This window comes from Suricata suricatta, chromosome 3 (assembly GCF_006229205.1).
Source record: "Suricata suricatta isolate VVHF042 chromosome 3, meerkat_22Aug2017_6uvM2_HiC, whole genome shotgun sequence".
Classification (NCBI taxonomy): Eukaryota; Metazoa; Chordata; class Mammalia; order Carnivora; family Herpestidae; genus Suricata; species Suricata suricatta.
This window is the reverse complement of record NC_043702.1, coordinates 125,793,566-125,818,473: the sequence shown is the minus strand read 5'-3', so window position 1 is coordinate 125,818,473 and position 24,908 is coordinate 125,793,566. Positions and strand designations below refer to the sequence as shown.

Here is a 24,908-nt window from a genome sequence, read left to right as displayed (position 1 = left end):
AGTGGCTGCACCAGTTTGCATTCCCACCAGCAGTGCAAAAGAGATGCTTTTTCTCCACATCCTCGCCAACGTCTGTTGTTGTTGTTTTCTAATGTTAAATCGATCTTACCTCATTGGAATAAGCCCAACTTTGTCAAGATGTATTATTCATATATATTCATATTCACATATATTCATGTTAAAATTGACCTGCTATTTCATTTGGGACTTTTTTCATCTATTTTCATAAATAACATGGGCCTATAATCTTCCTATCTTGCATTGTTCTTGTCACATTTTATTTTGTTTGAGAGAGAGAAAGAGCGTGCACAAGTGGGGGAAGGCCAGAGGGAGTGAATCCCAAGCTGGTTCTGAGCTGTCAACACAGAGCCCAATGTGGGGGCTCTAACTCACAAACTGTGAGATCATGACCCAAGCCAAAACCAAGAGTTGGATACTTAACCGACTGAGCCACCCAGGCACCCCTGTTTTTGTCACATTTTGATTTCCTAATTACGTTTCATGAAACAAATTAAGGAGTCTTCTTTTCTATGGACAAATATGTGTGATACTGGAAGTACTCTGTTCTTGAACATTTGATTGAACTTTAGATAAAATCATGTAAGCCTGATGTCTAAAAAATTTTTGACAATTGATTTTTTTCTTTTTTTATTCCTATAGGATGATTCATGTTTTTTCATTTCTTCTTGCTCTCTTTTAGTCAGTTTTTTTATAAGAATTTTTCTCTGGGGTGCCTGGGTGGCTCAGTCTGTTAAGTGTCCAACTTCAGCTCAGGTCATGATCTCACAGTTCGTGGGTTCAAGCCCCATATCGGGCTCTGTGCTGACAGCTAGCTCAGAGCCTGGAACCTGCTTCAGATTCTGTATCTCCCTCTCTCTCTGACCCTCCCCTGCTTGCACTGTCTCTCTCTGTCTCTCAAAAATAAATAAAAAACATTAATAAAAATTTTAAACAAAGATTTTCTCTTTGGTTTAAATATTCAAATTTGTTAACATAAAATTTTTATTGCCACGTTTTTCCTGTAAAATTATTTATTCTAGTTCTGAGAGGAGAAATCAGTTTAACATTATGCTTAACATTTGGGGGAAAATAAGAAAAGGGCTATATTCTGATTTTGTTTAATAGGTATGTTTCCTCTGGTTAAAAAAAATGTTTATCATTGTGAATACCAAGGCTTACACATAAAACCATTCTTATTTTATGAGGGTCCATGAACATAGTATGTCTGTCCATATGTTTAGGTGTTCTTTGATACCTTTCAACATTGTTTTATAATTTTCAGTGTATAGGTCTTTTGCATATTTTAGCCTTTATGTGGTTCATGTATGTTTTTAAAAAATTTTTAATGTTTATATTTTTGAGAGACAGAGAAAGAATATGAGCAGAAGAGGGGCAGAGAGAGAGGTAGACACAGAATCTAAGGCAGGCTCCAGGCTCTGAGCTGGCAGCACAGAGCCTGATCCAGGGCTTGAACTCATGGACCATGAGATCATGACTTGAGCCAAAGTTGGGGGCTTAACTGACTGAGCCACCCAGGTGCCCCAAGTGGTTCATATATTTGAAGTCATTATAAATGGTATTTTAAAAAATCCATTTACTAATTATTCATTGCTAATTTATAGAAATACTGTATATTGGTTTTTATATCATGACATCATATCTGACAACCCTGCTAAATCAGTTTATTAGTTTTAACAGCTTTTTGGAAGATTTGTTAATATTTTCTATATAGGCATTGTGTCATTTACAAATAAAGATGACTTCTTTTTTCATGTGTGTACTTTTTCTTCTTTTCACTATTACATGGAGTAGGACCTCTAATACAGGGTTAAATAGGAATGGTGAAAGCAAGCATGCTCCCATTGCTTCCAGCCTGAAAGAGTTCAGAATTTCACCATTAAATATGATGTTAGCTAAAAGTTTTTCATAGGAATTCCTTATCACCTTAAGGGAATTCCTGTGTTCTTTGGTGAGAGTTTTTATTATGAATAGATATTAAATTCTATTAAATGCGTTTTCTGTTTCAATTAAGACTACATGATGTTTCTGTTCTTTTTAAAATGGTGAATTACATTAATTGATTTTATTTTTATATGTTAAGCCAACCAGAATATCTGAATAAATCACACTTGGACATGAATAAAAATAAGAATAAATATTATTCTTTTTGTATATGGCAAAATTCTGTTTACTTTTATTTTAATATAATGCTTTTTTTTTAATGTTTATTTTTAGAGAGCATGCAAGTATGAGCTGGGTAGGGGCAGGGAGGGAGGGAGGGAGGGAGAGAGAGAATCCCAAGCAGGCGCCGTGCTATCAGCTCAGAGCCTGACACGGGGCTCTATCCTACGAACTGTGAGATCATGATCTGAGCCAAAATCAAGAGTGGCCGCTCAACCAACTGAGCTACGCAGGTGCCCCTGTTTACTAGTATTTTGTTAAGGGTTTTTATATCTGTCTATGAAGGTAATTGGAATGATATTTTTTTCTCTGACTTTGACTTGCAAACTAAGTATGTAAGTGTTCATTTTAATAACTGTAGGATGCTAGTGATATCCCTCATTCATTTCTGATATTGTTAACTTACATATTCTTTATCTTTTTTGTAGAGATTTATCAATTTTATTTCATGCATTAGCTTTTGTTTATAATAACTTTTATTTATTTTTATCTCGTTGATTCTGCTCTTTATCATCATGTTTATGTGTGTGTAATTTGCTTTTCTTCTTAAGCTGCATGTTATTATATCATTGATGTTAAGCCTTTCTGCTTTATTCTTATAAGCATTTAGAGATAAAATCTTCTATCTATGTGCTGTTGGTGCTACATTATACAAATTTTAATATATTGTGTTTTCAGTGTCTTTTAGTTCAGTATAACTTCTCTCATTTCCTTATGAGTTCTTATTTGAGCCCTGAGTTATTTAAATGTGTGTTTTTAAATTTCCAAAATATTTTGAGATTTTTTTTTATTTATTATTTTTTTTAGGTATCTTCTGTTTATTGTTTTCTGATTTGGTTCTGTTGGTCAGAGAACATAGTTGCATAATTTCAGTCTTTTAAGTTTATGAGCTTTGTCTGTCTTGGTGAATAGTTCACATGCACTTGAAAAAAACGTATAGTGGCATCTGGGTGGCTCAGTTGGTTAAGCATTTGACTCTTGATTTCAGCTCAAACTCTCATGGTTTGTGGGCTTGAGCCCCCTTGTCAGGCTCTGTGCTGACATTGCAGAGCCTGCTTGGGATTCTCTCTGTGCTTCTCTCTCTGCCCACTTGCACACACTCCCCCCCCCCCCAAATAGATAAACATTTAAAAAATTGAAAAGAATGTGTATTTTTTGCCATTTAAGTAAGATTTGTATAAATCTTAATTTGCTCAATTTGGTTTTGGTAGTATATTCAGATCTTTTATATTTTTGATTTTCTGTCTGCTCATTCTTTGACTTATTGACAGAAGCGTATTGAAGTCTCCAAACACTAGTGTGGACTTATGTGTTCCATTCGGTTCTATCAGTTTTGCTTTGTGTATTTAGATGTATATGCATTTAGGTTTTTTAAAATTAATTGACCCTTATTTAACTATAAAATGTCCCCTTTTATCTTTGGTCATACTCTTTGTCCTGACAGCTACTGTTTCTGATATTAGTAGAACCATTCTGGCATTCTTATGTTAATATTTGCATGGGATATTTTTCTCTCCTTTTACTTTGTATCTTTAAAAATTTATTTATTTATTTATTTTTTTTTGAGAGAGAGAGAGGGAGACAAAGAATCTGAAGCAGGCTCCAGGCTTTGTGTTATTAGCACAGAGCCCAGCACGGGGCTTCAACCCATGAATCATGAAATCATGACCTGAGCTGAAGTTGGATGTTTAATTGACTGAGCCACCCAGGCACCCATGTATTTTTTTTTTTAATGTGTGTTTTATGGACAGCATAGAACTGGTCTGGTTCTTTTATCAAGTCTTAAAAGTCTCTGCCTTTTTATTGCAGTACAATATTTAGACCATTTACATTTATTTATCAGTATGGTTGAATATTTGCCTACCGTCTTGCTGTTTGTTTTCTATTCTATGTGTTCTGTATCCCCATAGTCCTCATTTCCATTCCTTTTTATAATTTATTTTGGCCCCTTTACTAAACTTTACTAGTTTATTAGGTATATTAATTCTTTACTTTTCTAGTGGTTTCTCTAAAGTTCATGATATTAACTTGCCACAGTCTGTCTGCAGATTATACCACTTTATGCATTAGGAACAGTACACTTACATTTTTCTGTTTTATCCTGTGTACTTTTGCTATCACACATGTTACTTCTGTGTATAATCATCATAACGCATTGTTATTATTTTTACTTTAAACAAACAGTGATCTGTTAGGAAACTTAAACAAGAGAGCAAGTATCTTTTATCATTACCCCATATATTGATTCTTTACAGCACTCTTCATCTTTCTGTTTAGATATGAATTTTCATGTGGTATAAGAATGTAACCATTTCTTACAGTGCAGAACTGCTACTATCTCAGCTTTTTAAAAAAATAATCTTTAACTTCTCGATAATATTTCTAGGTTGACAGTTTTCTTCTCTCATTACCCTAAAGATGCTGTCTGATTGGCTTGCAGTGCTTCTAATGACAAATTGGTGGTCTTGTTCCTCTGTATGTAATGCAGTTTTCAAGACTTTCTCTTTCTTAACATATTTTTAGCAGTTTATGATTTGCCTTGATATGGTGATATTTGTGGGTATTTTATATAAAATTTTCAGATTTGGAAATTTTTTAGCCTTCTATCTTCATACACTTTTTCTGCCCCTACTCTATTCAGAATTCCAATTCAATTGCACATTTATTAAATCCTGTTGATCACATAAATGCTAATCTTTTTTTTTTTTTTTTAACCTTCCCAGTCTTTTTCCCTTCTTCAATTTGGAGTTTCTTTTTCCCCATGTCAAATTTATTGGTGTTCTGGTCTCCCACTATTTCATCCATTGTTATGTCCATCCAGTGAATTTTTCATTTGAGATACTATACTTTGCAGGTGAAGAATTCCACTTGGTTTTTATAATTATGTCTTCTATTTCTCTTAAGTTCACAGTTTCCTTTAAATACTTGAGTATGGTTATATCTGCTTTATAAATCCCTATTTGCTGCTTCCATTGTCCGTTGTTTCTGGATCTGTTTTTATTCAGTGATTCCTTTTTTCCCTTGCTGTAGGTCATGCTTTTCGCCTCTTCAGTGCTCAACATGGCTGGCATTTTATTTTTTTTAATAAAATTCCAATTATTATTTTTATTATTTTTATTTATTTTTATTGTAGAGAGAAAGTGCAAGGCGAGGCGAGGGGCAGGGGCAGAGCGAAAAGAAGGAGAATCTTAAGCAGGCTCTGTGCTCAGTGTGGATCCCATGACCCTGGGATCATGACCTGAGCCAAAAGCAAGAGTCAGATACTCAAGGGACTACTGACTGAGCCACCCAGGTGCCCCATTGGCTGGCGGTTTAATTTTATTTAGCAAGTAAAAGCAACCCATTGAGCCAGAACTTACATACATTAGGGCTCTAGTAGACTTTAGTTGCAGCTAAGAATTACCACTTACTCAACATACACACAAGAATTACTGAAAACTACAGTAATAATCTTGTACTTAACGCTTCCGTACATCTATGCTGAAGTAAAATACCTGGTTTTCTTTGTTGCATGCAAAAGTTACTTTATCTTATGCTAATATCTAGCTATCTGAAAGACAGTTTAATCCTAAATCTTTTTAAAAGTTCATGGTCTGCGGAGAAGGGCATACTGAGACATAAAACTATTATTTCTTTCATTGTTAATTTGAATAGTTCTTTCTTAAAATTTGAATAGTTTTGAGTGCTTCTAAGAATTTTTAGGACACCCTTTCACCTGCATGTTAGTCCCAAAAGGCGGTCTAACTGGGCAACTCTGTTGGCTTATTTGTACATGAGATGTTTTTCTATTTTCACAGGAAAAGATGTTAGAGTTAACCTTCTGGTACCATTTAATATGGCAATATCTATTAATCCCATGGTAATCCTAAGTTACAGACAACTTTGTTTATTCATTTTGGATAGTTATCAGATAACTTCCTTCTTGGGTTTAGCATTTAATTGTATAGACTTCAAACTCCTCTTATGTGGTGATCTATCTAGATTATATTCTTTTATTTATGTTAAGCCCAATTTTTCAAACTGTATCATAACATACCATGCTTTTCTAGGCTTTCCTTCCACCATGAATTAGAAGTTTGAATTATATAATTATATAACTGGTAGGAGTTCATCTTCCCCCACTCACACCCTCCCCCTTTCCCCAAAGTGAGTATCTCCACCAGGTTTCTCTGCCTTCTTCCTTTGTATTAAAGGTGACTGGGGGCACCTGAGTGGCTTGGTTGATTGTGTCTGACTTTTTTTTTTTTAATGGTTATTTAATTTTTGAGAGACAGAGAGAGACAGAACATGAACAGGGGAGGGGCAGAGAGAAAGGGAGACACAGAACCTGAAGCAGGCTCCAGGCTCTGAGCTGTCAGCACAGAGCCCAACGCAGGGCTCAAACTCACCGGGAGATCAGACCTGAGCCGAAGTTGGTTGCTTAACCATTTGAGCCAACCAGGTGCCCCAGGGTTGTGCGTCTGATTTGATCTCAGCTCGGGTCTTGATCTCAGAATTGTGACTTCAAGCCCAGCATTGGGCTCCATGCTGTGTGTGTAGCACATTGGGGGGAAAAAATCAACGGTGACTAGAACCAAAATGGCAGAAAGAGAGAGAGCTTTGGGCTATAAATTTCTCCCCATCCTGACATTGTGCGTTCCCATAGCAGAGGGAGCAATTCTTGGTGACTGCAGCATCAAATGAATGGGTGGCAGTTGCTTTCTTAGGAACCGGAGTCTTTTCCTCAAGCAGAGATTAGATTGATCAGTGCTATCTGTAGCTTCATTTTTGGAAGGTGTTCACAGAATGATGATTTCTGGGTCCACTGGTGGCAGTTGTGATATCACGTAGCTTACTTAAAATTCTTGCTAGAAAGAAATCCGTATGATCCCACACAGTGCTGCTTCTGTTTTCTGAGGCAGGCATAGGAATTCTACCACGTGACCAGCACAGAGGGAGTTTTTATACTGCCTGAGGATACCCCAAACTCATTCCAACCACTTTCTTAGTTCAGGTCACTAAAAGAGTCAATAAATCCCAAATTTGTCTTCCTGTCTTATCACCCTAGCCCCATATGGAAGTATTCATTCTATGCTCATTCAGTCCTGGAAGTAACCCAAAATTCCCCAAAGTAAATGCTGAAACTAATTTAATAGTGAATACTATATTGCTTGTGTTGCTATTTTCAAAAATACATGTGCTGATTTAAGGGGAAAACTTCAGCTAGGAAAATATTAGTGTAGGGGAGGAAAAAGTTCTAGAACCCTACTGAACTCTTTGTTTCCAATAGGAGGCATGTCCCAACTCTTCTTAATGAGATTCTCTCTAATAAACTCAGTCTTGTCCATTCCTTTTCCTACCCTTCCTACTCTTCAGAGAAGTGTTTTTTTCCCTAAGACTTATACTATAAAAAAATACATTACTACATAAATTCTATTAATCACCAAAGTTATTAAAAATGCATTTAGAGGGGCACCTGGGTGGCTCAGGCAGTTAAGCATCTGACTCTTGGTTTCAGCTCAGGTCATGATCTCATGGTTCATGAGTTCAAGCCCTGCATCAGGCTCTGTGCTGACAGCTTAGGGCCTGCTTGGGATTCTAGCTCCCCCTCTTTCTTCCCCTCCCCCACTTGCACGCGCTCTCTTTCTCTCAAAATAAATAAAAATAAACTTTAAAAAAAATTTTAAAGATGCATCTACTGAATGAATAATTGAAAGGAAAGATGGCCTTTCTTCTGACAGATGAATATTCACCTTTTTTGCTGTTTTCCTAATACAAAATAACTATCCCTAGAAATTTATGGCAGAGATGTTGACCAGCATTTACATCAAATACTGGTGTTCTCTGTGAAGAGAGCGTTTTCCGTGGAAAGAATGATGCACTTTGTTTTTCTCAAATTATTATCATTTTTTATTTTATTTCAGTCTGTTTCTCTTGGCCTCCCTTCCAGTGGCAATCTGTTTTTCTCTTCGTTTTCTTTACATTTGAATGTTTCCTACACTGCTTCCAATTTTATTTTTCTTATTCAAACTTACTCCTTAAACGAGGCGATTTTGCGTTTAAAGTTCACAGTTAAACATGGTAAAGTTGGTTACCCCCTTCAGATTCTATTGGTGTCTTAGGGGGAAGTAAAGAAAGAAAGATGAAGAGGAAATTATTCTCTTGAACTGCCCTCCAGGAAATCCTTCTCTGTATCTAAAAGTTCCTGTTCTTTTCTAGGAGTCCAATGTGCTGATTGCTGCTAACAGTCAGGGTACAATTAAGGTAAGCTCACTTGTCCATCTTCATTTCAAGCTTAGATCCATTTTTAGACTCTAACAGACTACAACTATAACATGGAAATACAGAGTTGTACTAAGCCTTAGAGATCATTCCAAGTCATGGGTCTGTCCGTGTGGAAATGGCTTTGGTTGAAAGGGAAAGGAATAGGTAGCTTACAACTATGGAAAAGACTTGTTGGAGGTTATATGAATGCCGAGTGGACTGCCAGCTGGTCACAGTGAAAAACAGATGAGGACTATTAAGTGTTCACTGTGGGGCAGGCACTGTTGCTTCTGTTATGCAGGAACAGCCACAAGTCCAAGGTACAGCAGGGGATGCTGAGACTTTCACCAGATTTAAATATACCTGGTCACATTTTAGTCTTTTCTTCCCCGACAAGTAGGGTTTTCCTCAGTCGCCAAGGGAAGAAAAGGTATTTCAGTGTTCTGCTGAAAAGTGATCATGTGATTGTTCCATTAGTGTAATTTGGAAATTTAAATGTCTCTTGGCACACAGTCTTATCACAAAGGTACACAGAGCCTTCCACGTACTTTTCTTTGTAGTTAGGAGTTCAAGGAAGTAATGTTCGCCAATTATACTATTTGATATGTAGCCCGTGGGCATGACACTAGAGAAGTAAATCCTGAGCTAGGCAGTGAACTTGTTAAACCAGACACCATTTTGGAAGAGGGTTTTAACACATGGGTTTGATTAGCACTAATTCTGTGGGTGCCAGTTCTTTCTACATACCCTCTGCTGATCTAGAAAGTGATTTTTTTTTTTTTAAATAATCTGTAACTGTTTCTTTTGCCACTCAGCATTCATTTTGCCATGGCTTCCTCCCACTCCTCCTGGGTGGAAAATGACCTGGCCACTAAGGGAGCCAGTCCAAGCCCCACACATTGTCCTGTGGAGGAGAACTGAGCAGACTCAGACCTGCACTGTTAGCTGCACAGACTAATTTCCATGGTGCACTCCTTCTACAGCTAGTTTCTCTATTTGGAAAACCTCATCAGAGAGCCATGGACAACTTATATAGAAGCCAGGCTTTTGAACTGATCAGTATTATGTTCTGGAATCTTAAGCAAGATGGTAGAAGGTCTTGGAATCTCTGTTTTAAGTGGCTGTCCGTAGTCTCTTAGTTCTCCTTATCTTCTCCTCATGGCAAGGCATGGATTGAAAAAGCTGCACCTCAGCCTTCAACCAGTTTGGCCGTTAAGGCAATTGCAATTGCTAACATATCTGCAGAAAGCTCAAAGCCACACATGTACTTAGAGAATCTCGGTGACAAATCTCAGATTTTGTTAAGAGCATTAACGTCTCTTGTTAAATAGCCTGCTTGCCAAATAAAAAGACAAAAAGCATTGTGGAAGCACAGGAGTAGATTAAGCCTTAGCACAGCAGGAAGGGAGAGTTACTTCTTTCATTCTTTGCTGCCTAGAACTGCAGTCTCCATCTAACATTATCCTTGTGACAGTGGCTGATAATCGTCCCTTCTTAGACATCTCTTCAACTGTTTTTAAAACTGATCATTGCTGCTGCTTATTTTCAGTGTTAGCAATATCACAGCTTTCTTTTGTAACAGGATACCACACAGTATCTTGGCATCAAATGATTGACTAGAAAATGAATGAAGCAATGGGAAAAGCCCAAGATTTTAGGTTCCGTAAACCTTGATCACTGGACACGGCGGGGCAGTAGAAGAGAGAATAGCTGAAAATCCTGAGCAGCAATACTTAAAATTTTCTTAAGAATAGGGAAATACCAGCATCAATTTCAAAAACATGTGTCCATCCTGGGCAGCAGTGAGTTCATTTATCTGGGTGTTTATGTCATTTGCCTTGAAGGCTCCCTAGTTAACTGTGGAAACAGCCAATCTGAAAGAGTTTCTGCAACTGTTGTATTGAAAGGAAGAATGGACCAAGGTCTAATCCCTTCAAATTCTTTAGCATTTTAGCAGCTGGGAAAAGTTTTCTTGATTTGGTTCTCCATTAACAATCCAGTAAAGATTCACTATACTGTTTCCATATTTTAAAAATTATTTCATTTTTTCCCCCCAATTAGGTGCTGGAGTTGGTATGAAGGGTTTACTCAAGTTAATTTGTATTTGATCCTGCTGAACTACACCTGCAGCTGACAATGAGAGAAGGCAGAAACTGTCATGTGACGTCTCTCCCCAAAGTCATGGGTTTTGGATTTGTTTTGGATATTTTTTCTTCTCCTATTTTTTTTCTCCTTCATACCATTTGGGACATTGGGATACCCAGTGAACTCTCCACCATCAATGTAACTCTATGGACTATGCTGCTGTTGGTGGTGTGGTTATCTAATTTTTGTGATAGGGAAACAAATTCTTTTGGATAAAAATAAATAACAAAAAAATAATAAAAGTTTATTGAGCCACAGTTGAGCTGGGAAAGTCTTTTTCAAAGATGGGAAGAGATCTTTTCAAGAAGTTAAGTCACCTGAACTATAGAATAATGTACTAGTGAATAATTTGTAAGGTCCTTATTTCTCAACCTCTTTGGAATTCTGCATATCAACATAAATGGAAAGTATATGCATTCTTTCCAGTAAAATTAATGTGTATAGTAGGTGGGAAGATGAATAACTTTACCTTACAAATTCCTTTCTTCATTCTCTGACCAGATTTATATCATCAGCAAGTACCATACTTCAGTCTCTAGATCTGGCCAAGAATCTAAAATTTTGACCAGTTGCGACCACATTCAGATAGAAAGGGATCGGGGTACCCTCTTGATCTTGGGGTCATGAGTTTGAGTCCCACATTGGGTGCAGAGATTACTTGAGTAAGTTAATTAATTAAAAACCAAAAGCAAAAAAAAAAAAACCACAAAACAGGAATATCAGTCTCTGACACCTACTTCTGTCTTTGCCTTTGAAATGTTACTCATACAAACCATAAGCCCTAAATGCAGACAAACCAACTTAATTTTGTAAAATCCTAGCTATCAGATAGTCAAAGGTGTTACACCATCCTCGGCTGAGCGGTGACTTGGAGCAGCGGTCACCAACTTTCTGTAAAGGTCACAAACTTTCTCTGTAAAGATAGGAAATACGTTAGGCTTTGCAGATCACGTGGTCTCTGCCACAATTACACAACTCTGCCATTGGGGCAGGAAAGCAGCCACAGATCTAAAGAATTTGAAGGCCTGTTACCCCAATTTCCAAGTCATAGAATATCTGAGACCGTCTACTTAATTTCATGCTGTTTTCAATGTGTAAAATGGAAGAAATTGGCAGTTTGAATAACAGGTCAAGCAAAAGTAATGTGAAGTTTTCTGCTTGAGCTACTTTAAAAGTGTGAACATTTTTTATAAAAAGATATAGACAATTCATACCCCACACATAGTTTATAAAAATAGACACTTGGAGAAGCTTCATATGAATAAATACATGAATGATAAGGGTAATCAGAATATCTCACTGTATCCCTCTACTCAAAATTATTAGGTCTACATTTCATTATTTGAACCCTCAAATGCATTGTGGAAGGTAGAACTTTTTGAATTTTAGAAAAGTCATAGACTACATATACTATATATTACGTGATACCATCCAACAAAGTCAGGAGCAATATACTCTGTTACCAAACACATCAATATTTCTGTAGTAAAATGTATGAGTGTTCACATTATATGAGAGTAATCAACACTAAAAATAGTCTTATATCAATTCAGGACAGTTTCTACCACCAAATGAGTTCACCTCAAACTTAGGTGAAATTATTCAGTTTTCAAAACTTCAAGACAATTATATCTTACTAATTTGGGAGAGTTAAGCACCTGATAAACTTTTGGACTCAATTTTGAGAGGAAAGGTCACTGTCATTCAAAAGTTCACATCTGTCAACCAGAACAATGTTTAGGCAGCCTTCATTTCTAAGATTAATGAATGACCTTTTGCAAAGATGTAGAAAGAATATTCAGAGGTAGATACTTCACTTAAAGATATGTCCAGAAAATCATCAGAATGGGAAGCAAAGAATTAATATCCCTTTTAATGCATTTAAATAAAAGATTATGGTTTATAATTTGGCCTGACTTTTGTTATGTTTTATTTCAAGCGGTCAACATTGTAAGGTCATGTTAATTTTCGTATGTTTAGTTACCAAGGGACTAAATTTTTAAATAAATCATTATTTTTAAAAGACAGTGTTTTATTTACATTTGTGTCTTACCTTTTTTTTGTTAGTAGTGGGAACCCATTTTTAAATTTGAGTTAGTCTTTGAAGGATGTCATCATTCAACTATATCACTATTTCGTAGAAAAATGACATCATAAAAGCTTAACGGTAAAGTACATTTTAACACCAGAAGAACTTCCAACTTAGAGTATGTATGGGTCTTCATGTGTCCATCTGTATTTCAGTGGATTTGTAGTGGTTTCTCGGACCTAGTTAATTTTATTTTCAGGCACACAGCTTATACATAGAAACATTAAAGATTGAAGAACTTTGTACAATTCTTGTCAACAACTGAACTACTAGACAACAGAAACATTCTGGTACTGAGCCACAACTTCAGCAAGATTAAGCAAGGAAGAGTTGAGCCTCGGGATGAGTTTGCAGAGCTGTAGAAGAACCCAGTAGGTATGTGGAGCCTTGGAGGGCATGGTTAGGAATTTGAATTTTGTTGTAGAAGCAGTAATGGGGGGGGGGGGCGCAGATAAGAGGAATGACATGATTTCCTTTATGGTGAATGGACAGATGGGAGCTAGAGTGCAGTTAGGAAGGTGATCTGATCAGTCAGGAGTGACTGGTCGCTTCCCTGAGGGTAGTAGCATAATCCAACCTAAAAACCTATTTCAGCTTAGAGTTCACCACAGTTTTAATTCCTGTATCTCAGAAGAGTCTAGATTAATTTTTAAAGTCATTTTCTCATCATAATTGGTGGCAACAAAGAATACAACTCAGCAAATAGATTTTCTTCAGTGGTTACACAATCACCCTCAGGTGTGTCTCTTGGGAACCTCATGGCTAAAATGTCTGTGTGCTGTTTTGGGAACACCACTTCTCTGGTCTCCAAACTAGAAGGTACCTAGCCTTGGTTCTAAATAATTTTTTTTAATGTTTTTTATTTATTTTTGAGAGAGAGAGAGAGTGTGAGAAGGGGAGAGTCAGAGAGAGGGAGACACAGAATCCAAAGACAGCCTCCAGGCTCTGAGCTAGCTGTCAGCACAGAGCCTGACGCGGGGCTTGAACCCACGAACTGTGAGATCATGACCTGAGCTGAAGTCAGACGCCCAACCGAGACAGCCAGGTTTTTTTTTTTTTAAGTTTTATGTAAATTCTAGTCAGCATGTAGTGTAGTATTTTTCCCAGATGTACATTGATTCAGTATTTCTATATGTCATTCAATGCTCATCGTGACAAGTGCGCTCTTTAACCCCCTTCACCTATTTCATCCCCCACCCCCCACCCCCGCAATCTGGTAACCGTCTGTTCTCTATGGTTAAGAGTACAATATGGAAAGGGGGGGGGGGACGTAATTTGACAGTGCAGAAACTGGACAGTCAATAACTTAGCCAGGTGGTCAGGGTCAACATCAAAAGTTCTATCCTTTTGGGGCGCCAGGGTGGCTCAGTTGGTTAAGGGTCAGACTCTAGATTTCTGCTCAGATCATGATCTCACAGTTCATGAGTTCAAACCACGAATCTGGCCAGAGCTTACTTGGGATTCTCTTTCTGCCCCTTCCCCATTTGTGCGTGTGCTCTGCATCTCAAAAAATAAACATTTTTTTTTTAAGTTTTATCATGTTGATAGTACTCTTGATATGTTGTAATGAAAATGGCACTTTAACTCTGGTTTTCCTTTGCAAAATTCATAACCCTAGCCAAAGTGAGAAATATATTCGGTAAATCCTGTTGAAGGGCATCCTACTAAACTAAGCAGTACTCCACAAAACAAGGTAAGTGAGAAGCTGACACAGCCATGAGGAGACATCACGAAATGGGATGTGACGGACTAAATGGGATCGTGACGCAGGAAAGGGGACTACATTAAAAACTAAGAAGATAAAGTGTGGACTTTCATTGGTATTAATGTATGAGTATCGATTTATTATTGTAATAAATGTCCCACACTACTGTGAGATGTTAATAATGGGGAAATCGGTGTAGAATATATGAGAATTCTTGTTTTCTTTGCAGTTTTTCTGTAAATCTAAAAAATATATAATTGTTCTAAAATAAAAAGTTTACCAAAAATAAAAGGCATGAGGATAGATTCAGTATATACAAAACAAAGTACAAGAGGGCATGCCAGCTGACGCTCAGGGACACCGAAAATAACGCAATGATCTGTTCCGACTGTCACTTAAAAAGAGGCGAATGTGGAGTTTAGAGGAAGTTTGAGTTACAGTCTCAACTTTGACTAAGAAATTGTATAGTTTGCAAGGATAGGGAACCTCTATGTACTCTGTATTTATCTCTAAATTCTACTTGCTGAGGAGCGCCTGGCTGGCTCAGTCGGAAGAGCATGCGACTCTTGATCTCTGGGTGTTGAGTTCAAGCCACACGTTGGGCATAGAACTTACATTAAAGAAATAATAATTCTACTTACTAAGAATCATGCTCTCATCTCAGTTATGGATTTTATTACCCGTGTCCTTAGTCATTCAGATTTCAGACTGACTGCCTGCCGTTATTCATTTCTTTCACCTGAGACCTTTATAGCTTCTCAATGTGAGAATCAAGAAATCTCTCCATTTGTATCCAGTTTTAATTTGTTCTCGGTTCCCCGGGAGTCATTGGTCCTTGAACAATGTGAGAAGCAAATTCCCTATAGTACCCAGCTTCTGGAAGAGATCTTAGGTTGGACCTGGGTGGGGATTCTCCTAAATTCTAAGTTAAAGTCTCCAAAATGTGAACAGTCCAGGTTGACCACTTTTTTTAGGTTTTATTTATTCTTAAGTAATCTTGACACCCCATGTGGAGCTCGAATTCACACCCCCAAGATCAAGAGTCACATGTTCTGCTGACTGAGCCAGCCAGGCACCCGCCTCACTTGAGCCAACTATTGTGCAGAACGTTTGCCTTGTCCCTGAAGATGATCTTAGAGCTTTGCCTGTGTGCACTGCTTTCATCCTACGGTGAGCGCTCATGTGTGATCAGAGATTTAGGAGCCTTTTGAAAGAACTACATAAAAAAAGAGTCTTCAGCAATTTCAAGGGAAAGAACCAAGGCAGATACAAGCAATGCTCTAAAGATTCACCATTAGTTTTATAGACCCGAAAGATTGTTTTATCTTAGAAACTTTTCTGCATGGGCTTCAGTGTGACAGCAGCCTAATAACTGCATTCACTCCAATGGTGGTGTCCTTAGCCAACAGTCTGGTAGATACAGGCTGTTGCTCAGAAGAGAAAATCATATCACCACTTGCATATGGTGGCTCTATTCACGCGACAAAAACTCGAGTTCCTATTTTGAAGCAGTATCTTCCAGGTTAAGGGCAGCAGACTTTCTGTGAAGGGCCAGAGAGTGAATATTCTAGGCTTTCTGAGCCATATAGTCTCTGTCACAAGCACTGCACCCTGCCACTGTAGCCTATAGAAGCTGTCCTAAGACGTGTTCACAAAATGTAAACAAGTGAATGTGGCTGGGTTTCAGTGTCACTTCGTGATTGGACACTGAAATTTGAATTTCATTTCATTGTCATGTGTCCCAATATTTTTAAAACATTATTTTCCAGGCATTTGCAAGTGTAAAAACCCTTCACCGCACACAAGCAATGCGAGAACGTGCCCGTGCTGGATTTGGCGTCCAGGCTGTAGTTTGCTGACTTCTGTTCCGGGTGTTCCCCCTGCAGCAGGGGCAGGAATAAAAGTATTTCTGCAACAAAGCCGTTCTCTTTCCACAACTCTGTTTCTCTAGCACAGGAACGTGGAAGGTCATTTTGAAGGGCACACCTGTGACCAAAATCTTCTTTGTGTTGAGTTGTGTGGCCATTTCCACAGGCGGCTGCACAGCCAGCATTGAAGTGTATGTGCCTTTTCAGAGAACCAGGGGGCTCTCTCTTCTGCTACAGCCCATTAAACAGCGAGACGTTTTAGACACTTTATTGTTTGAGTGGAGTATAATGATCTCTACGACGCTCTACCACTTGAACACAGAGACCAGAGAGGTTTGGGGTTGAGTTGGTCTACCCTGAATACTCCTGAAAGATTTGTGCTTACGATAGCCTGCTAAGTGAGTGTGGGAAGGCACGGGATATTTTGCAAGGCTGGCTTTTCCTCCTCTTTCTTTCCTTTCTGGTCTTTTCATCTTGAGCTATTGAAATGTCCTTTCTGAATATAAAAGAAGGCTTCTCAAGTTCAGAGCACTTACATGAAGACTTGGAACCCAACTGATGTTTTTTGGGCAGGGATGACTGAGTCTCTTTAAGTATTCATACATATTTTATGGCCAATGCCTGAACTCGGGCTAATTCGGAGGGCTAAAATTTGGAAAGATGCAACAAAATTGGATTTTTGCTGTCTTAACCAAATTAGCCACTGTTAAAAGCCAGCCCCATTAATAAGCACTTTATACTTTTTCAGTATTTTTCATGCTTAAATACCAAACTCCGGTCAGCCCTCACTTCCACTCCCCATATTGTGTTCAGCCAATCCCAGGAGAGTCTACTCTTGGGCCCTGTGGCTCCCTCCAGAAAGGCAGCGATCTATTCATAGAACTGGGCTGTGGCGTCCCCTGTGCTATTGAATTGCAAAGCTTTGCAGTACAGTTGCAGTGATATATCTTTTCTGGAAAGGCCTCTGGCACTCTTGGAGATTAAAAAATGCTCCATGAATACAGGGTAGCATTGGCATATGCATATTGAGATTTTAGTTGCTCCTCTTTATTTTTTTTTTCCATTATGAAGAATTATGAAGTAAAAGAAGAAAAATTGCAAGCAACCGAAGAATGAAAGGTGGAAAGGTTAGATGCGCTGCTTTGGAAGTTCAGTGGGTCCATAAAATGGCATTATCCCTCGTGCCCTCTGAATATGGCATCTGCCTGAGAGCTGACCTGCCAAAGGCCTCAGTCACAGCTCCCACAGAACGCTGGCTTAGGAAAATAGCCAAAGTGAAATTTCTGAAATGTGCATTCTCTCTCCATAGAGAAGATCAGACCAGGATCCCCTCTCCTGGGACCCTTCCAGTCTTCTTGCTGTGCACAGGCAGCCAGAGTGGACAGGGAATGGGGACCGCAGGCAAGAGAAGGGACTGGTTATCAGTGAAAACAGTCACACCCAGAGGGCCACGAGCACAGGCCAAAACAGTCTTCCAGTCTTCGTCCCCCAGGAAGTGTTCTCATTTTCCAGCATCTGCCCACCCTCTGGTGGTCTAGGTGCATTGTAACAAAGCTTCAGCACAGAGGAGGAGCCTGTCTCCTCTCCCCACGTCTGTCTCCTGGGCATGTGAGGATAAGCAGTCTAGTGGAACCCGCAGACTGTGCCTTCTTGCTTCTCCAGTATCTGGGACTCTCCAGGCCACTTTGCCGTTAGTTTCACCTCTCCTCGGGGCTGAGGAAATAGGGCCAGGAATTTGGTCAGAAACCTGGGCCTCGGGCGCCTGGGTGGTTCCGTCTGTCCAGCATCCGACCTTTGATTTTGGCTCACGTCATGATCTCACAGTTTGGAGTTCAAGCTCTGTGTCAAGCTCTGTGCTGACAGTGCGGAGAATGCTTGGGATTCTCTCCCTCTCACCCTCTGCTGCTCTTCCCCTCAAAATAAATAGATAAATCTGAAAAAAGAATAAAAAAAAGGAATCTGGGCGTCATGACCTCAATCTCAGTATATTACTTCTTCCTTCTTCTCAGAGTCAAAAGACTAATCCCCAGCTCTCTGCAAAGCAACCAGTGAATGAAATGTCCTACTCAGTGTAGGACTTAGTCTCATACAGCAGCACCACAAGGTGGTCTGGTAGTCTCTACTTAAGTGCTTCTAGCTTTTGAGAGAGTTCACTGGGCCCTGGGACATTCCTGACTGACTGGTTCCAATTGTTTGGGGGCCTTTTTTCCCCAAGATGGAGCAGAAATCTCAGTGGATACCTCTTTCCTCAACCCCAGGAGTCCTTACTACTTGGCATTATGGAAGCCATCAAACAGTACAGAGCATGATCCCTTTGTGACGCTTTAGGGGTAAGATGTGCACATGTGGAAATAATTTTCATATAATATACTAATCCTGTGCAGTAAGCATTATTTTCTAAACAGAATGAAAACAGATTCAGAGAGGTTAAATTGGGGGTTGGGGGAGCTGGCTGGCTCAGTTGGTAGAACGTGTGACTCTTGATCTCAGGGTTGTGAATTTGATCTCCACATTGGGCATTAAGTCTACCTTAAAAAAAGTAAATAAAATATAATCTTAAAAAGGTTAAATTAGTGGCTGCAGATGTTATAGTGAAAACATCATTAAATGGCAGATTCGAGTGTTAAATTGGGTTGTATGGAGGATGCGAGATCTAAGTGGCATTCTAGAAATATTGAATCAAATTGTAGTTTAGTTGCACTGACCAAAGAGGTGCTCAGTGACACAGCTGAGACTTTTCTTCAAGGAAGACAATGTGTGCACCTCTTGACCCTGTTAAGACAGTTAGGTCAGATGATGCATTAATTATTTTCTTTATCTGATCATTTATAGGAGGAAGGACTTCAAATAAGCAAATGGAAGAACTTGGAACCTGTCAGGTTGCTGAAACACTGAAAGGTGCCAGCCGCAGAGATGGGAGATCGAGGTGGGGTCACTGGTCCTGAGTGGTTTGGACACTCAGCTGCCAGGAGACAGGGGCCTGGATGCTCCTCTCAGATCTGAGAACCGGATCCTAACTCACTGACTGAGCCGGAAAGGAATAGTGGAATCTTTGCACTGTAAGAACAAATACCAATTAAATCGAGTAGGCTTAAGCCTTCCTGTCGGAAACAAGAGGAAAAAGGGTTCTTTCTGTTTTTCTTTCAGAATTTCTTTCTCTGTCCTTTTCAGATACATCTAAGTCTTCATAACAGCTAACCAGGCCTCTTGACAACCTCAAAACTCAGGAATTCGAGAACTAAAGTTCCTTGCTCTATCACAGAAACCTCCTTCTCTCTGCTGTCCCCTTCTCTCTGCCCCTCCTGCCTCAGTCTCTCCCCCCTGCATCTCCTGAGAAGGGCTGGATGTGATCTTGTAGACAGTGGTTCTCTACCGCGGTGGGTGTCCCCGGGAAGGACACAATTTTATGGCTGATAATACATCCCCTGCCCTTGAGGATGCACAATTAGGTGACCACGGGTCCAGTCCTGGGTCCACCTCATGTCCTGGCCCACAGCCCACCTCCAAGGGTCCCTTTTCACACACAGGCCACACAGCTGGGAAGGCAGAGACGATAAAGCTCAGTGATGGAGACCATGGGATTGCGATTGCCATATGCAGGCAGCAGGGTGGAAGCGCAAAGATGAGAACAGAAGCCAAGGTGCCATGTCATCCCCCCTCGTTCCCATTTTAACATGAGGAAAACCAGCCCATCCTATTCGAGCCTTTAGCAGAGCTGATGACACAGAGGACCTAGCCACGTCTCTTGGGCACAGAGGAAATATTAAGAGAGCTGTGCCCTTCTCCTCTCCTGACACCATTCATCTAAAGGGTCCCCGCCCTCTGGAACCCTGGGAAGATCCATCAGAGTCTGCAGAAATCCTTTGCAGCCTGTTTTCAGTTTCCATCTGCAGTCCTGGGCTGCTGCAGGGGATTCGACAACCAGCACATTTCACTTTGGCAGGACCGGCCAGTCGTGGCCTGGGAGAAGACTGAGGAGAGAAGTCGACTGCACGCTACTCCCTACACCCAGGGAAGAGCCAGGCGTGTTAGAGACCCCTCAAGAGGGCTTGCTAATGGCAGGACTCTACCTCTTCCCAGTAAAAGTGAGCTAAGGAAAGCGCCGTGGTTAATGGGGAAACTGGGTGAGTCCGTGGTTGATTTCCATTGGCAGTTTGCTGATGCGTTCTCAAATTTTACTGGCATGGACCCAGGGCAGATCAGGATGGAGCTCCGCTCTTAACAACCTTTGTCTCTGCTCTCTTGCTGACTCTCCAAACGCAAATGAAGGAGAAGGCGGTAGGAGTGGTAGGATGACAAGGACAGACTAGCAACAGCTAGTTAATTTGGAGATAATCTAGAGAAAGACAAAGAAGGAAAGGAGATTAAAGACTGTGTTGGCTGTTTAGTTAGAACTCTTTTTTTTAATTTTTTTTTTTTTTTGTATTTGAGAGAGAGAGAATGAGTGTGAGTCAGGGAGAGGGGCAGAGGAGAGAGAGAGAGAGAGAGAAGACAGAATACTAAGTAGGCCCCATGCTCAGCACAGAGACTAACCTAGAGCTCTATTCCATGATCCTGGGATCATGACCTGAGCCAAAATCAAGAGACAGATGCTCGGGACACCTGGGTGGCTCAGTAGGTTGAGTGTCCAACTTCGGCTCAGGTCCTGATCTCACGGTTTGTGGGTTGGAGCCTCATGTTGGATTGTGCTGACAGCTCAGAGCCTGGAGCCTGTCCTCAGATTCTGTGTCTCCCTTCCTCTCTCTGACCCTCCCCTGCTCATGCTATGTCTCTCTGTCTCTCAAAAATAAATAAAAACCATTGAAAAGTATTTTTAAAAAGAGAGAGAGATGCTCAACAGTCTGAGGCACCCCTAGTTAGAACTCTTTACTAAAGCAAACAGTCCCTCCCCTGGCCAGCCTATGAAGATAGCAAAGGAAGAGGAGAAAACTGCAGGTCCTGACTGCACAGTGCCAGGGCGCTGGAAGGAATGGAGAAGGGACTCTGGAGCGTGTGGAAATTACAGAGACAGGTTAATCAGGAAAGACGAACAGGACAAAACCCATAGCCAGGAGACACTTGGCTCAAATGGACACATTGAGAAAATCTTGGTAGGGAGGGCTGGTGAACCCTATGTCAATAACTTCTATTCAGGTCAACTTAGCCTCGCCTTGTCTGGGTGGATATCAGTGCTCCCTATTCCTCAGCTTCCTTGGAAATCTCCCCCTTTCCAGCTGACCACGGACAGTAGAAGTTATTGGTAGTTTTGGTTTGCCCTCTTGGTCCTTTTCCTCTGTGATGCCACACAGATAAGGGCTCTTATTGGAAAGCACGAGTGCTTTCTTGCTTTGCCTACCTGCCTTCCTTCCTTCCTTTCTTTCTTTTTCTCTTCTTCCTTCCTTCCTTCCTTCCTTCCTTTCTTTCTTTTTCTTTTCTTTCTTTCTTCTTTCCTTCCTTACTCCGTCTCTCTCTTCCTCCTTCCCTCCCTCCCTCTACCTCTTTTTCTTTCCTTTTTCTTTTTTCTTTCTTTTTCCTTCCTCCCTCCCTCCCTTCCTTCTTCCTTCCTTTCTTTCCTTCTTTCTCTCTTCCTTTTCTCTTCTCTTCTCTTCTCTTCTCTTCTCTTCTCTTCTCTTCTCTTCTCTTCTCTTCTCTCTTCTCTTCTCTTCTCTTCTCTTCTCTTCTTTTCTTTTCTTTTCTTTTCTCTTCTCTTCTTTTCTTTCTTCTATGCTCAATGTGGGGCTTTAACTCATGACCCTGAATCTCTTCTTGGCCTTTTGGCTAAGATCAAGTATAACTCATGACCCTGAGATCAAGGGTTACACGCTCTACCACCTGAGCCAGGTGCCCTTTTTTTGTTTGTCTTTTTTTTTTTTTTTTTTTTGTAAGGAAGGCTTCCTTTCTCCTAATTCTCCAATGGGGGAGAGGTCTGCTGTGCCAAGTAAAGATTACTATATTCTGTACTCTAGATGGAGTGTTCATGGAGTACCCTGAAAAAAAAAGAGGTCTTTGAATTGATGACTATACCCCTTCTGGAAGAAATTAGGGATAACAGCCAGTGACAGACTCAGATCACACTGGCAAAGCACCCAAACTGAAACAAGTAGATACATTGCTTTGCACCCTATGGATTAGTGGGGTTGAATTAATTCAAGATCTAGAGGCAATAAAAATAATTTATAAGAAAGGTAAGTATGATCCTGTGTATACAATATCCTTTGCCAAGAGTTTAGTTAGAAGGAAAAAGCCAGTTATTAAAGGAATAGAAAATGGGGAGAAGTTAAAAAGTAATAATATTCTTCTACTTCCAGTAAAGAAGGAAAGTAAATTTGATAAAGATGGTCAACCACTATATAGATTTGGAAAGGGCATTAGAAATAAATGCATTTGTATTTGTCCCATGAACCCTTGGGGTCTCCAAGCCTGCAACCATCCTGACTTTGATGCCATCATCTGCAAAGTATCTCCCCCCTGATCCATCTGTGTTCTGCTCTTTCTGTCCCTCTAGTGGACAAGTCTGAAGTTTTGTTTGCTTTTACTTGTGAAGGAGCCCAGTATTTATGGCAAAGCATTCCTCAAAGACTTCAAGGCTCCCTCTATTATCTTCTCTAGTTCTTTACAGAAAAACTTTTTCCAAGTTTTCCTGCCAGAGGGATCTGTGGCCACATAACAGTTCAGAAATGAAAGCGCAATGCAAGGCTGAGGCCGAGGCTTTATTGCATTTCCTTGCTTCCCCGGGGGGCATAATGCCTCCCTCTACAAACTGTAATGTTACCAAGCCCAAGTAAATAGGGCGTCTATCCTCCGCTGAAGGCCATTGAATGTTACATTCTGGAAGTCAGCAACATTTGTGTGTAAAACCGCCTGCTACAGAAAAACGACTTAGGCAACTTGGGGGACCAGTAGGGCACCACAGACAGTGGAGCCCAGCCTTTGTCAAGTGCGCACGATCCCAGACAGCAGGTGTGTGGCACCTCTGCAGCCCCTGGTCCTTAGAGTCTGAGGAGGCTTTTGAATAACCAAAATTTGCTATAGCTTCTCCCCAGCTTCGGGGATTCCAGATCTTGAGAAACCTTTCCATTTGTTTGGTCAGGAAAATAAAGGTGTTGCTATTGGAACGTCAACTCCAAGATTGGACTAGACCATAGACCGATAGCATATTTCTCCATTCTTCCAGTTGCTGTGGTCCCGGGAGTGCCTGTGTGCCTCCTAGTGATGGCAGCCATGGTAGTCCCCGTTCTATGGAAAGGGCCTAGCTCTCACAGTGGGTCCCTCGCCTGCATGTCCCATATGCTATGCCAGGAATCGTACAGGCACATCTGTCACTAAGTGTGACATCAACCCATGAGCAAGCGTTATTACCCAGTCCTGATCCTGCAGCTGGGAGGCGCGGTCTCCTAAACCCCACTACTCTCTGCAAGATTCTGATCCAGGGGATGCTCGTGATTGTACCCCACTCATAGAAGATGCGAGGCCTCAGCCGGATTTCCTGACACCCTCATTCAAAATGCAGATGTGATCATGTTTGCTGATAGGTCACGTACGTGAAATAAGAGTGGCCAGTCTTCCTACGCTCTAGTGATTTCTCACAGAATTTTGGAGGCTTATTTATTTATTCATTTTTTAGGTAACTCAGTGCCTCCTTCATTTTGTTTTAAAGTTTATTTATTTTGAGACAAAGTGTGAGTGGGGGAGGAACAGAGAGTGGGGGGGGGAGAGAGAGAGAGAGAGAGAGAGAGAGAATCCCAAGCAGGCTCTGCACTGTCAGCATGGAGCTTGATGCAGGGCTTGAACCCATGAACTGTGAGATCATGACCTGAGCCGAAGTCAGATGCACCCCTGAGAGACTAATGTTCTACCCTCAGTTAAATGGGCAGAAGTTACTAGAGCGGAGATTCTTTGTTCTGGACTTAAGGTTAACATATCCAGTGATAGTAAATATATGTATGGTTTCTATCGTGCAACAGTTCAAAAATTAAAAAAAAAATAGAAGGCTTTTGACATCACTGAGGACAACAAAAAAATCTCATGTCAAACTGACAGCTGATTTGGTAAGGGCTGTACCACCTTCCACTGTCTGCAGTAGCTGATTTTGCTGACTCAGCTGCGGAGCTGCTGTTAAAACATGGTAGGATCCAAACCTAGAAGCTCCACTTTATTTTTTTTAACATTTTATTACTTTTTAAAGGTTTATTTATGTTTAAGAGAGAGACTCAGAGCACCAGCAGGGGAGGGGCAGAGACACGAAGACAGAATCCAAAGCAGGCTCCAGGCTGTGAGCACAGAGCCCAACGCAGGGCTTGAACCCATGAACCATGAGATTGTGACCTGAGCTGAAGTCAGACACTCCAAAAAGCTCCACTTTTAATATAACAAGAAATATCTATTCATTTTCAAAATCACACTTTGCAAAGGAAAATGGACAAAAGGATTCCAAATGGGGTGAAAAGGGGGCACCTGGGTGACTCAGTTGGTTGAGCATCCAACTTCCACTCAGGTCAGGATCTCATGGTTCCGGAGTTCAAGTCCCACATCGGGCTCTGTGCTGACAGACTCTCTCTGTCTCTCAAAAATAAATAATAATAAAAAAAAGAAAATCATGTTTACTAGGAAACAATGCTGTGTGCCCAGCCGTGTTGCTCTGTGCACTTGCAGCAGTGGCTCCGGCGCCACACACTTCTCATCAGGGGTGCAGGACCCT

At 40.4% G+C, this 24,908-nt stretch overlaps 1 protein-coding gene across 2 annotated transcripts in view; it reads left to right on the top strand.

Annotated features, from left to right (window-relative positions):
• The window catches only part of COP1 (COP1 E3 ubiquitin ligase), a 227,994-nt gene extending 215,509 nt beyond the window's left edge, over positions 1-12,485 (top strand). For both annotated transcript variants that reach the window (XM_029935120.1, XM_029935121.1), the window contains 2 exons: positions 8,380-8,424; positions 10,486-12,485. Coding sequence is in view for 1 of the 2 variants with exons in the window: in XM_029935121.1 (XP_029790981.1) it covers positions 8,380-8,424; positions 10,486-10,503 (63 nt within the window). In the remaining variant the exon portion in view is untranslated. The remainder of the gene's footprint in view (positions 1-8,379; positions 8,425-10,485) is intronic.
• The last annotated feature ends 12,423 nt before the right edge of the window (positions 12,486-24,908 follow it).